This window comes from Heloderma suspectum, chromosome 3 (assembly GCF_057233095.1).
Source record: "Heloderma suspectum isolate Gila_16-S chromosome 3, 16-S_ref, whole genome shotgun sequence".
NCBI classification, from domain to species: Eukaryota; Metazoa; Chordata; class Lepidosauria; order Squamata; family Helodermatidae; genus Heloderma; species Heloderma suspectum.
The window spans coordinates 6372171-6386797 of record NC_139460.1 but is presented as its reverse complement, the minus strand read 5'-3'; the positions used below and the strand labels follow the sequence as shown (position 1 = coordinate 6386797).

General features: G+C 48.7%; 1 protein-coding gene across 1 annotated transcript in view; it reads left to right on the top strand.

The window, feature by feature from the left end:
- Window positions 1-11144, top strand: part of ARHGEF17 (Rho guanine nucleotide exchange factor 17) — a 195873-nt gene extending 184729 nt beyond the window's left edge. The window contains exons 15-21 of the mRNA XM_084845386.1: window positions 729-978; window positions 2578-2664; window positions 3459-3526; window positions 4110-4258; window positions 6637-6811; window positions 9270-9527; window positions 10969-11144. Of these exons, the coding sequence (XP_084701512.1) occupies window positions 729-978; window positions 2578-2664; window positions 3459-3526; window positions 4110-4258; window positions 6637-6811; window positions 9270-9527; window positions 10969-11144 (1163 nt within the window). The remainder of the gene's footprint in view (window positions 1-728; window positions 979-2577; window positions 2665-3458; window positions 3527-4109; window positions 4259-6636; window positions 6812-9269; window positions 9528-10968) is intronic.
- Window positions 11145-14627: the final 3483 nt, after the last annotated feature.

Genomic DNA, 14627 nt, shown 5'->3' with positions numbered 1-14627 from the left:
TTTGGGGAGGGAAGCAAATTTCCCCCCTGGTGGCTGCTACTTCCTCCAACCTTCACCCCACACAGAATGCCTCAGAATGAAACTCTGAGGGCATTTGTGTGTTGGGGGGTGGGGGGAAATGGTGGTTGCCAGTCACTGAGAAGAGCTCCATCACCACAGGCAGCAAAGCTAGGAAAAGAAAATAGGTCGGCCACCATCAGTGGAAAGGCACGCACACACGTTTTGAAGAATTTGGCTCACCACCACACATGAAATATCACCAAAACCGAATGGCCGCCCCAGATACGGCAATCCTTATTTGGTGTGCTGGAATTGCTCAGCATTCAGTCCCACCGTGATCAAGAAAGCTTAAACTGCCAAGTAGAGGACATGGGATTTTAACCAAAGAATTTAATCGTTAACATAGTCATCATGATGAACTGCAATTATTTTGATAATTAAGTTATAATAAATCTTAAGGCATATGTCACATTTTAATTTAAATTCAAGTGATTACTCAGTCCAAAGGCAGATAAATGATCAGCTGAAAAAATGGTTGACAGACCTAATGTGGGGATCTATATTTCACGTACGTTTGTGAAGCTAATAATTGGGTTTGGAACTGGAACGGTCTGTTAACACTTCCGAAAATAGCCCAGCCAGGGGCTTTAGCCTGCAGTTCAGCTCAAAGTCTGTGATTGGGAGGCACCTGGGTAATACGTATGTCTCTGTCACCTCTCGTTGGCCAGACGAGGAGATCCCCAGCTCTAAAGATGTGACAGCTGAGACAACCAGCTCAGAAGAGGAGCAAGACCCCACTGGCTTCCTTCCCATTGCCCCCACCTTCACCCAGGGCAGGAGCAGCGAGAGCCCCATGGATGGTCGGGCCATGAGACGGTCGAGCCGAGGGTCATTCACCAGGGGCAGCCTGGAAGACCTGCTGAGCACTGACCCTGAGGCCTATCAGAGTTCCATGTGGCTGGGGACAGAGGATGGCTGGTAAGTTAGCCGTGCCTTGGGATCTTTTCAGACTCAGGCACTAAGGGCACTGTGGGAACAACTCCCCCCTCCCCCGGTCCCCTATACATAACATGCGAAACGGTTGCTCTGTGCAAGCTCCCATAGCCACTGGCTGGGCTGCTGCGTGGTCACGGAATGTCCAAAGGCATTCTAACACAGAGAGGGAAGGATCATAGAATAGTGGGGTTGGAAGGGGCCTACAAGACCCTCGAGTCCAGCCCCTTCCTCAGTGCAGGAATCCAAGTCAGAGCATCCTTGACAGATGGCTGTCCAGCCTCGTCTTGAATGCCTCCAGTGTGGGAGAGCCCCCCACCTCCCTAGGGAATGGGTTCCATTGCCGTATTGCTCTAACAGTCAGGATGTTTTTCCTGATGTTCAGCCGGAATCTGGCTTCCTGTCACTTGAGCCCATTATTCTGTGTCCTGCACTCTGGGATGATCAAGAAGAGATCCTGGCCTTCCTCTCTGTGACAACCTTTCAAGTACTTGAAGAGTGCTATCCTATCTCCCCTCAGTCTTCTGTTCTCAAGGCTAAGCATGCCCAGTTCTTCCAGCCTCTCTTCATAGGGCTTTGTTTCCAGACCCCTGATCATCATCCTCGTTGCCCTCCACTGAACCCTCTGCAGTTTGTCTGCATCCTTCTTAAAGTGTGGTGGTCAGAACTGGACACAGTACTCCAGATGAGGCCTAACCAGTGCTGAGTAGAGGGGGACTAGTACTTCCCAGGATTTGGAAGCTGTACTTCACTTAATGCAGCCCAAAATAGCATTTGCCTTTTTTGCAGCCACATCACATTGTTGGCTCATATTCAGCTTGTGATCTACAACAATTCCAAGGTCCTTCTCATTTGTATTATTGCTGAGCCAAGTATCGCCCATCTTGTAACTGTGTATTTGGTTTCTTTTTCCTAGGTGCAGAACTGGGCATTTATCCCTATTAAATTTAATTCTGTTTTTTACTGCCCAGCACTCCAGCCTATCAAGATCACTTTGAATTCTGTTTCTGTCTTCCAGGGTATTAGCTATCCCGCCCAGTTTTGTGTCATCTGCATGTTTGATCAGCATTTCCTGCACCTCCTCCTCCAAGTCATTCATAAAAATGTTGAAGAGCACTGGGCCCAGGACCGAGCCCTGTAGTACCCCACTCGTTACCTCTCCCCAGTTTGAGAAGATCCCATTGATAAGCACTCTGAGTCCGATTCTGTAGCCAACTGTGGATCCACTGGATCGTTGTTTCATCTAGGCCACTTTGAGCTAGTTTGCTCATCAGGATATCATGGGGCACTTTCTCGAAAGCTTTGCTGAAGTCGAGGTATATTATGTCCACAGCATTCCCACAGTCCACAAGGGAGGTTACCTGATCAAAAAATGAGATCAGATTTGTCTGGCAGGATTTGTTCTCAACAAATCAGTGCAACTGTTAGAGGAAGTGGAAGATCACTTTGGCTGACTCCACAGAGCTGTTCAGGGTGTCTAGAAACAGGGAGTTGTATTTCACCAGCAGACTATGCACTCCATCCCCATTGACTCCCTCTGAAGCATCCAGGATCTCATGCCTCTCCATTCTCTCTGGGTTGCAGCATCCACGTCTACCAATCTTCAGACAATATCCGCAACAGGAAGAATAGCATGAAGATGCAACACGCGGCCTCTGTGATGTGCGTTTTGTAAGTGTCACACTACACTCGGAGTACGCTGAAGCGCAGAATGTAGGAGTGGGCACAGATTCCAGCTTCCTCAGACCCTCAGCTTTCATTTTTGTTTTAAATTAAGTTTCTAGACCATATGGCTGAAAATGTGTGTAAAATTCAAAGGTGGCAGAATAAGATTTTCAGGGGGTGGAGACTTCAGGTTCCTGACAAATTAGTGAAATTATGCATGTTTGCTGTTTTATTTTTCATTCAATCATGTGAACCCTGACCTTCAATTGAAGGGATACATCCAGATACAGGCTAACTACCTCTGTGAGGACTAAGCCTTAAAGTTCTCCTGTGGGTGACTTTGCTCCTTGGTTAATCATACAAAGAGGTACAAGTTGCATTTACTTCTAGGCAGCTGCAAATCCTCCTCTCAGCAGTGGCTACAGATAAATCAATAGAAGCAAGCAAGAATGTACCCCAGGATAGCCCACCCACACCACCTCCAGTGACCAAATGGGGAGTAGGCGGTAAACTTTTCCAGTGGTATTCTTGCCACAGTCTCATAATCCCTTCACTCTGAATGGGTTCATTTGCAGGAGAAAACCCAGGCGTCCTTGATTTTACAGTGCTCAGATCAAATGTGAATGCATATTTTAAACCTGAATCTCCCCCAGCTTTTAATTTATATTGTTGTTGAAATGAGTTGTTGTAACAGTATGAACAAGGGTGGCCCTGGTTTCACCTAGGCCTCCAGCTGTTCCCCTGTTGTGTTGCTCATTCTATTTCCAAGTGATACTGTAAAGCCATCACTTCCTCTGCAGGTATCTTGATAACCAGGTATTTGTATCGCTGGCCAACGGAGAGCTTGTTTCCTACCAGAGAGAAGCAGGTAAAGTGTTTGGATGTAAAGCCACCTTAAGGGAGGGCTTACACTGGGAGGGTGTGGCAAACCCCTTCCGCACCTGCCTGTGAAGGGAAGTCATATGGAAATCAAGGACTGTGCTACATAGATACTGGGCTGGGCTGAACCTGGGTGCAAGCTTTTTTCCCCATGGGAATACCAGGCACAAGGAACCCAGTCCGGATTGCGACTGCAGCAGGGGGCAAAGAGCTAAGGGTGGGATCTAGGATCTGCCTTCTCCAAGAGGAAGGGTCCATTCATGGAAGGTCCCTCCGCCCAGTTTTGGGGGATTCCCCTCCTGCCCAACATACCACAACTCACCCCATTCCGTAGGGACACTGTGTAGCATTTTCAGAGGCTGGGACGGGGGGCACTGCCGGGGGAAGGAGCTGGGGAGTCCACTTCCATCAGCGCAGTTGATCCAATGTAAATCTGGGTCCAACCTAAAGTCTGCTACACACACACACACACCACAGTACCAATCTTGCACTCAAGCACAAACCCAGTGTCTGTTGGGAGAAGTAAAATGGCTGACCCCTTGTTTCCTCCTCCATCTTTCTCTCTCTTACAGGGCGTTTTTGGGATTCCCAGAACTCCAAATCCCTCTCGCTGGGCTCTCCAGGCAACCCTGTAACCAAGATGGTGGCTGTGGGTGGGCGGTTGTGGTGCGGATGCCAGAACCGCGTCATCATCCTCAACACATCCTCGCTTCAGCAGGAGGTATGGAGGGGACCCAGCCCCTCTTCTCCGTTCAGCCTTACCTGGCCTTCCATCTTCCTTTGCTTACCCCTTGCCACAATCGCATACGTTTCTGCTCAAACGAGGGGCACAGCTGGAGAACCCCAGGCCCCTCTTGTAGCCTGGGCCACTCAGAAGGGGGCAGCACAGACTGGACCTCACTTTCAGCCCCCCCGCCCCCGCATTAACCATGCAGGTGGGCTGGGCTGTGAGCGCCATAGCTTGCGTGAGCAGGGTGCTGTCCCAGTGAGTGTGACCCCCCACTAAATCTTTATAGTTGTGTCCCCTGAGAACTAGTGTGTGGTGTGAAGGAGGCAAAAGAGGAGGGAATTGCCCTCATTCTCACAGTGCTAAGATCAGGGCCACCCAATGAACAGATGTTTGGAGAGAGAAAACGTTGAGCAAAGCAGCACTTGCGCTTGTCTCTCCTGAACCCAGGGCACCCGGTTCCAGTACTGTGAGGGCCAAACTACGCATGATCTTATTCACGTGTTTAAACAAACGTACTTCGCTCAGCCACATTGACTCTGGAGAACAAGCAGCGGCGAGGCCCCAAGCAAGAATGCACTCTTGTCCGGATTGGGACCCTGCATCAGTTCTCTGCTGAAAATCACCCTGTACCTAGTCGCTATCAACCACGTTTGGGCAACTGCAGGCCACTTTCTGTACAGCCCAGGGTGCCCCACTGACTTGGTGGGGAGCAGGTCACTGATCAATATTCTGATCAATATCACTGCTCATCTTGGCTGCATCAGGATCCCTGGGGAGAGGCTTTAACCCATCCACCCCAGCAGTTCTCATCAAGATCACTGGGAGGAGGTATGTGTGTGAAAGAGTGTGTGAGTGTGTGTGTGTGTGTGTGAGAGAGAGAGAGAGAAAGAGAGCGAGAGAATATGCGTGAGCACTCATGTTCTGGCTCCACCCACTGCCACTCCATTCACCATCAGCCTTGCCCACTCGTGCAGCCCATGAAGGGTTTTGCAGGGGCCAGTGGGCCCCCGAACCTGAAAAGCTCCCCACCACCACCCCTGGTTGCTATAAAATAGAACTTTCAGGGGCCAAAATCAGCCAGGAGGGAACGATTTTCATCAGGAAACTGGTGCAGGGTCCCAGTCCAGATCAGGAGCGTGTTCCAGATTGGGGTTCCATGGCTACATGTTCTCCAGAGTACAAACGGCCCAGTTAAGCATGCTTACTTAAGCATGTGAATAATGGCATCCTGCGTCGTCTGGCACTGCCACAAAACAGGCGAATACTTGGTGTCGCCACGGGGGCCTGCGAAGCGCCTCTCGTTCAGATTGCCTTCAGAAAGTGTTACAGCAGCCTCTCAGAGGAGGATAGGTCTGATGAAGGCTGTGAGCCCTCATGGCTAACCAGGCCCGGTGGCAGCGCTCGGCATCCTGCACCCCAGCAGGGAGCCTGCCACGGCCTGTCCTGGGCCCCCTTCAGAACAGTTTTCAGGCAGCTCCCTGCTGCCATTTTACTTTCCCACAATGTCCCCAACATAGCAGTGCCCCAGGGCATCCTGGGAAATTTAAACTGTGGTTGTTGCGGCCACTTCAAGTAAGCTTATGGGGGGAGCACTAAAGTAGGAGTGGGGGCGCCAGTGGAGCGCATTACCAGGCTCCCCTCAAATATGAAGCCAACCCTGGAGCTCTGGAACCTTCCAGCTGGGAAGTGATGCAGCTTTCTGCACTGGAGGGGGGGGGTGCCCAATTTGGATCATTCCCCATTTGGAACCTTCCCAGGGGCATCTGGCAAGCTGCCGTGGGTGACAGGGACAGAAAACGTGGACTCAGAAGACCTTGGAACTGGCCCAGCCAGGCAATTCTCACAGAAGCACTTTGGGCATCTCTACACCAGCCTAAAATCTTGCATTTAAAACGGGGCTTTCTGCTGCCGTTTTAAATGCAGGATCACCACTGGCTCCCTTTACATGCTCTCCCTTTCCCCCTCCTTCTCCCTGTATCTGCATCTTCCATTATCTTTCACTGATCTCACTCTTTTCCTTGCCGCTTTTCCACTTTTCACGGAGGGAACTCAAGCGGAACACAACAGGGTAATTGGATAGCTCATTACCTGCGATCTATTTAAAAACGGAACAAAGAGCATTTAGTGCAGGAGATGCCCTGGAGGGTCACTGCATCATGTAAAGAGCCTGCAAACTTCTGTGAAGGACCATCTCAATTGCAGGATAGAAGCACCATGTGAAAAAAGCCTTTGGCTCCAGGCGCACCCCGCCCCTCGCATCCCATGGTCCTTGCCACTAGGTGACCCTGGAGTAGGGCCCCCCAGTTTTGCAGGGTCTGTGCCCGTCTGCTGCACCAGGCTTCAGCTGGTCTCTTCCCTCTCCTTTGCAGCACACATTTCACGTTGGGCAGGACAGCAACCGCAGTGTGACCTGCATGGTGAGCTCCAGCGTGGGAGTGTGGGTCTCCCTCCAGGGCAGCGCCCAGGTGAGGCTTTACCATCCTGCCAGCTACGACCAATTGGCTGAAGTGGACGTCACCCCGCCAGTCCACAAGATGCTGGCAGGTGAGAGCTTGGCCTTTAGGGCACTTCATGGCAATGCACAGCAACATAGTTTGAGATGACTCTGGCTTGGCTCCCAAGTGGATGCTGACTAATCGGGGGGGAGGGGGCTGGAAATTCTTTTCTCCCCCCACCCTCCACACCACCACCCTTTCATCCCTGCGTCGTCTTAGTTTTGCCTTCCCCTCTTGGATGGGGCTTAGGAAAATAGGAAACTACCTTATCCTTACTCCGACCATGGGTCAATCTACCTCAGTACACTGACTGGCAGCATCTCTCTGGTCTCAGCCAGTTTTTCCAGCCCTACCTGGAGAAGCTGGCAATTGAGCCTGGGACCATCTGCTTGCAAAGCCGGGGCTCTACACTGAACTCTAGTAGTTTTAAGCAGGGTAATAAGTGTCTGGAGTAAACTCGATGAAACAGTTGTGGGAGCCACAAACTGCACTGGGTTCAAGTCAGATGAGATACATGTATGAAAAGTATCTTCGGGTTTCTATTCTGGGTCCTTCCTCAGTAGCCAGTGTAATGCAGCAGCTGTGAGCTGAGAGCTAGTGCGTACTCAGGGGTAGGCAACTACAGGAGATCCAGGGGCCATTTTTGCCCCCCAAAACTCCCCACTGCAGACTGCAATAAAATGCTTTAAATTTTAAAGCATTTAAAATTTGCTTTACATTTAGCAAATTTTAAAAAAGCTAAATTTGTCTGTTTTAGCTTATATAATATATATAAACGCTAAAACAGACAAATTTAGCTGGTTTGCAAGCTACGTTTGTCCATTTTAGTGCTCCGTAGTGGCTAGAGGCACCATTTTATTTTGTTTTAATCATTTTCAGGGGTGGTGGGGGCCACTCCAGGGGGTGGTGGAGGCAACATGTGGGCTGTGAGTCGCCCACCCGGTAAACTGGGTAGACAATTGGACTTCGGCCAGGGAGATCTGGGTTCAAATCCCCCCTCAGCCATGAAGCTCCCTGGGGATCCTCGAGGTGATCACGGTCTCTCCGCCTGACCTACCTTGCAAGGTTATTGAGGGGAGGAAAACTCCATCTGCAGTCACCCTGAGCAACTTGTATCCTTGAGGAAGGGCACAATACAAAAGTCATAGTCAGACAGTCTAATGTCAACTTACAGGATAAAAACGTGGGTCAGCAGCATAAGTATACAAAGAAAAAAAAAAGGTTGGGGAGAGGCCTCAAAATGATGCTAGAAGTTAAAAAAAAAACATTGTTTTATCATGTGGTATGCCCAACACATTTTGACACATTACCTTACTCAGGGGCTCCAGGAGAGATGACAACAAGGACTATATTAAGAGCGCTGAATTAAAAACCTTACCTAAGGTTATTGTTTTAATCATCTGTACTCTTAATATAGTTTTTGTTGTCATCTTGTCTGAACAAGATGAGTCGTTGAAACGTCACGGGTATGCCATACCATAAAATAACATTTGTTTGCTTCTAGCTGAATCTTGAGGTTTCCTCCACCCCATTACCTTTTTTTTTTTTTTTTGCGTCAACTTTTGTCTGCGTCATGAGATCTCTAGGTGAGCCTCTCAGCCTCAACACCCCACCACCACCCACATTTGGAGGACAAAAATACTATCCAGTAAGGAGTCCTGAGATAATGTATAACAATATGCCTTGAACATTTGAATGGTACTACATAGAACACTACATAAATTCTTATTCGTGTTCCATTGTTAACCACTGGGCCACCTCTCGTTGGAGCATCGTCTCTTGCAGCATCAGCTACTGCTGAATGGAGGTTGGAGGTGGGGCTTTCTTTGGGAATGGCACAATCACCTTGGTGTTGTTCATGATCAATTGCTGCATTTTTTATCAAGATCATGTTGGCCAGAGATCCCTGCAGGTCCCTTTCAACAATGGCTACCAGCTCTCTGCCTTGATCTGGATCCTGAGTTCATCATCATAAGTTTATTGCTTTTAGCCATAGACCATTGCAGAACAACAAAACACAAAGACATCTGATCAGGGGTAATATACAAGTACAAATGAAAACAAAAGGGAAAAAATTACACATTTCATTTAAAACCTTTCGCATTTAGAAATACACCTTAAAGCCTTCACACTTTGGAAACACCATAGATGTTACTAACATTACTCACAAAGTCTGACAGTGAAATCACCGCCAATAAAAACACTGAGATAAAAGTAAGATGGAATTACACTTGCAGTTTAAAAACTCTCAGGTTAATCTGTGGGGTGCCAGCAAGAGATGGTCCTTCCGGTGGAAGAGCCACCCTATCTTGGGTGAGGGGTTGAGTGTTGGCCTTGGCCATCTCTGCAGCTGTATGGCTAGGAGAGCAATGTGCCAGAACTGCCCTGTTAGGAGAAGCCAAGGGCTAGCTCCAGCCAATCCTGTGCTTGATTTCCCGGCTGAACGTTTTTAACCCACAAGCAGACTCTTCTTGTCAGTTAATCCTCCATTCTCTCACGGCTCACAGGGTCGGACGCCATCATCCGGCAGCACAAGGCCGCCTGCTTGCGGATCACCGCCCTCCTGGCATGCAAAGACCTGCTCTGGATTGGGACCAGCGCCGGAGTGGTGCTGACGCTCTCTATCACAGCCAACGCCACCTCCTTGAAGACCCTGCCTTTGCCAGTGGGCCTTTCACAGGGACACACCGGCCATGTCCGCTTCCTCACAACCATCGAGTTGCCAGAAGGGTTCGACGTCCTCTTTCCCTTGCCCAGGGATCCAGGTGGGTTGGTGTGGTCTGATGGAAGTGAAGCACAGAAGAGGGAGAGGGAGCGCTCAGATTTTTATGGCAGCTGGAGAAGAATTTGGGGGCTTTAAAAGCCCACCTGTTGTTTTAAAGTAGGCTTCTAAGAGCCCCCACCCCACCTGGCTCAGGAGATCTTCGCAGGATCCCCTCTCCAATCTTAACGTTTAGTGAGTCTTCTGCAGTGTGACCTGGGGTGCTTCCAGACGGGGGCTCCTAGCGCCAGCACTCCAAAGGTATTGCGCAGCCATTCCATGTTTTTTTCCTGAATGCGTTTTTTTCTGGTACAAAAAAAGACAGAAGAAGCAGTGGGAAAACATCAGAGCTACAGATGGAAGATGTCGTCATCTGGGCTCCCCATAAAATTTGTGGATGAGGCAGTGCAATTGAACAGTAAAAGCCTCTGGAAGCACCCCCATTTTTGAGTTCCATATTTATTTATTATTAGTATTTATTATTAATTGCCCATCTGGCTGGTCACCCAGCCACTCTGGGAGATGTACAATAATAGAAACAGTTTAAAACAATAACATTCTACATTAAAAACATCATATTTCTAAAAATTAGAATGCATAATTTGCATTCTAATGCACCCCAAATGCCTGCCTGAACAACCACGTTTTTAATGCGTGGCGGAAGCTAATTAAAGAGGGGGCATGGCGGAGTTCCCTAGGGAGGGAGTTCCACAGGGTGGGGGCCACCACAGAGAAGGCCCTCTCCCTCATCCTCACCAGCCTAGCTGTCCTGGCTGCTGGGACAGAGAGAAGGCCATCCAAGGCCGACTTTGTTATTAGTGATGCAAGGCTAGCTTGAGAACCCCTTAACCAGGTCTCTGCTCATTCCATCATGTGATCTTGGGATCTGATTTGTGGCACCCAATTCAGTAGTCTGAGAGTCCCACCCTTCTCATTAGATGGTTGTTGTTTCTTTCAAAGGACACAGTTCTAGCCCATATGGCTGCTGAGATCTTCCTTAACACACTCATGTGCCTGTTGACATTTCAGACAGGAGCTGTACAGGATTCCAAGTACATATGGATAAATAGGGACAGGTGAGATCACTAGGATTCCCCAAGCCAGTCATCTCGTGCTCGTTCACGTTTGTGATCACAGCTTGCTTTGCAGTAATGGCAAACTTGCACAAATCAAGCAGCGATCAAATGGGAGATTTGCGCAAATTAGGAAATGTACATAAATCAAACAAGCAGTCAGGAATGAGATGAACTCGAGCACGTTTGACAATTGGTAAGTATTTTCAGTGGATGTGCGTGCGTGCTTGTGTTTGGGGCTTCCAACGGGGCATACAAACAAAACCAAAATTCTCATACCCTATGTAGAAATATACATGACCCAAGTATTTGGTTCCAGTATCAGAATTGGGTCACGTGGGTCATTTACCATCCCTCCCCTTCCTCACCTAGGTACAGAAAAGTCCAGTGACTTGGAGAAGCGAGACTCCACTCGGCACAGGTCTTCCAAGTCCAAGATGCTTGTGATTAGCGGCGGGGACGGCTACGAGGACTTCAGACTCACCAACAGCAGTGAGACAGTGGGACGGGATGACAGCACAAACCACCTCCTCCTCTGGAGGGTCTGATCGGAGCAGGGGGGCCCCTCTTAGGGAGGGGGCGAGAGCGAGAGCGAGAGAGCGCTCCACGTCCGTCCTTGCTGTTCACACCTGAGCGCGTGCTGCTCGTAGCTGTGTTTCATCTCCCATGTTGAGTCTTGTACGCACACGTGCAATCGCCTTCCGGATCCACTGCGCCGAGGGAGCAAGGCCTTGGGATGGATTGTGTACAGACCCCTGCCCCCTTCCCCCACCTCCAGGACACAAGTCCATATTGCACGGCCTGCGCTTGCTGCTGTGTTTGAGTGTAACGGCGTGCACGCGTGTATGAGACCCCGGAGGAGAGCGCGGCCATCCTGATATTCTGGGCCCACCAGAAGGTTCCAAGAGACAAAGATGGGAAACGATGTAGGAATTCAGCTTTGCTGAGGAAGGGACTGTCTACTCTGTGTGTGTATATTGCTTGATAAGAAACCCCCAACTCCTCCATTTTGATTTGCTGAGGCCTCAGAGTCCAGAAGCTGGGCTGTATAAACAATACCTGGGCAATCTCCACAGAAATCTCTTTCCACCATGGGCAGGAACATAACCGTTTCCCCTGCCCTTTGGTTCCCTCTCACAGTCCTCAATGGGATACAGATGTAGAGATACTGCATTGCATCGCCATTCTATTCCATCCACTTAGCAAGCACACAGCAACCCCCTTAACAGTCCTCACAAGAACCAACCGCTCCACCCCATCGCCTCACCAACATTAGTGGATTCACTCCCTCATCGCCAGGATACTGATAATGGGGGGGGGGGGGCTATGTGTGTGTGTGTGTCTTTTTAACATGTATGTATAAATAACCTTTATTTATTGTTGATTGGGGTGAGGAGGTGTTCTGGAAGGAGAGAAGTGAAGAGGCAACCTCACGCTGTTTCTGCGCAAGTGACAAAGAGCTGCGGATGGGGAATGGTTGTGGGCCCGTGCCACAGTCAAAGTAGGCCTGTGTGTGGGCTCTATTGTAAGTGTGGGGTCGTTACCACACATTAACTTTGGAAGATGCTTTGTATGTAGGTTGTATCATACTGCAATGCTCATGACCATCACTGTCGAAGAGAGCTGCTGGAGCAGGTGCGTGTGCGTGTGTCCGTGTGTGTGTGTGTGTGTGTGTGTGGGGCGGGGAAGTTGAGGGTGGAGAAAGTTTGTTCTTCTTGGGTTCTGTGAGTGTGGCAGAGACAAGAGCAAGGATCTAGACAGGAGAAGTGTGCAATATTGAGCAGAATTTCCCACAAATCCTGCATGTGCTAGGAGGCAATGCCACAAAGACCTGCGCAACAAGGCCTCACCGCTGTGCTTTTGTGTAGGCCTCCTTGGTTGCCAGGACAACCATGCTCCATGTTATCAGGGGATGGAGGGAACAGGGTGGGCAGCAGTTTGTATTACCCTTGTGTATTTCCGTCATGTACAGTATTTATGTTTTGTTTTTTAAACTAGCTACCAGTCGTTTGGGGGCGGGGGCAGGGAGCAGCAGGTTGGGCTGTTAGTGGCACTTAATTTATACATTCATTTTTTAAATTCCAACTGGGAGCTGCCAAAAGACAAACAGATAGAAGAGCTGATTGAATTTGTAATCTCTGGGTGTGAGAGACATACCTTTGCCACAGGGAGAGCAGAAGATCCGCAAGTCCACCGGCAGAAGCATCCTTATAACCTTGAATGAAGTGAGACCCCCATTAGTATCACCACAGACATGGTTATGAGGATGGTTATAAGGGGAAGGGGGGAGCTAGCCAGCACAGGGAGTGGGCAGGGCAGAGGAGAAGACTGGCCACATTCCACTGGGGGACCGTTGGACAGTTTCTGGGGGACCATTTTGGAGGTGTTGGCTGCTGGAATTCCTGCAAAGACTGCTGGATGAGGTGGACATTGGTCTGATCCAGCAAGAACTTCTTACAGCCCCATCCTATGCATGTTTACTCAGACGTAAGTCCCACAAAGTTCAGTGGTGCTTGCTCCCAGGTAAGTGTACATAGGATTGCAGCCTTAATGGTCTTGCGCAAGAGTGTGGTCCAGAATTGGCTTAGAAATGCCCTCACTGTTGAGAGACCTTGAGTATATGCAATCGTGCTTTCTAAATCGAAAGCCTGTGAGGGGATCCCAGGGATTCTATTAAAGAAATAAATAGACCACACAAGGGGGACGCCAGCCCACCTCTGCACTTCAGCAATGCCACTCCTCTGTCCTGAAAGTTAGGGAACCCATGTCTCCAATTAAATTCCCCAAATCCCCCCTAAGACAAGAACACAACTGGGGCCTCCAAGCAATATAAGGGTCCCAAAATGTAGCCAGAAAAGTTTGTTCAGATCTAGAGTTATAAGATTTCATCCAAACTCCATACCAGACAAATCTACAGAACTTAAAATCCCCTCACCCCATCCCACCACTTACACAGGAAAAAGAAAAACACCCTAAGTTTTAGAGACTAGATTTCATCATCCATATTTCAGGTTAAAACCCAAATTTTGGAGCCCAAAAGCAATGTAATTTCATCCACACAGTTTCGAAATGTGTCCCTTCCCTACGCCCATGATATTGCAGCCTTTGAGATCCATAGTTTGAAATGTTTACCTAGACATTTGAGTTTAATTTTTTATTCATATTTGATTCATTCAGTCTAGATTTAGGGTGCTTGCAGACTGAGGGCTTGGAGCGCTCCTAATCAGAAGGCACCGTATAGCTGTTCTGTCTTCCTCCTTAACAATGTTTTTTTCTGGCACAAAAAAAGATGGAGAAGTGGTGGGAAAACACGCAGGGGGGGGGTTACAAATGGAAGACAGTATCATCCTCTTGTACTCCCCCCCCTAAAATTCTGTGAATGATCAAGGCCCAGTAAAAGCCTTGTCTGCAAGCAGCCAGTGTGTCTTCCTTTGACTTACCTCTACAACTTCCATGGGGGATGCAATTATTCCAGAATGGACCATCAGTCCAATGGTAAAATATGTCATGAAGCCCTTATGTACTTTCCCAGTCTTAGCAGAAAATTATTCAACTGGTATGAATGTCGCTTTCTCAGTTGTTGTACGTGGTGCAAATGTTGTACAATTTTCTTATCAGAAATTATTTCCATGAAATATAAACCAACAGCCCATGATAGCCCTTTCAGCCTACACCCTTCTTTCCAGTCCTTTAAATTACCTTTGCAAGCCCCGTTTTTCAGGATAGAAACTTGTTTTCTTTTTAGAAGGGGGACTCGACTTACATCCTGAGATCTTGCTTGACCCAGATTCAAGTTCCTTCTTTAGATACGTTGTACCTCATATAACCACAACGTATCTGTATTGTAGTGACAACGAGGAAGTCTCTGATACAAACTCAGCACTTCCGTGAACTCACTCAGTGGTCTTAGGCAAGCCACTGTCTCTGCAATTTGGGGTTGATAATGTGACCTGCCTCACAGGATTGTTTTAATCCTGTTGTGTTCATATGAAATATTTTAAATGCTCCGAAGTTCACTATTCACTCACCAT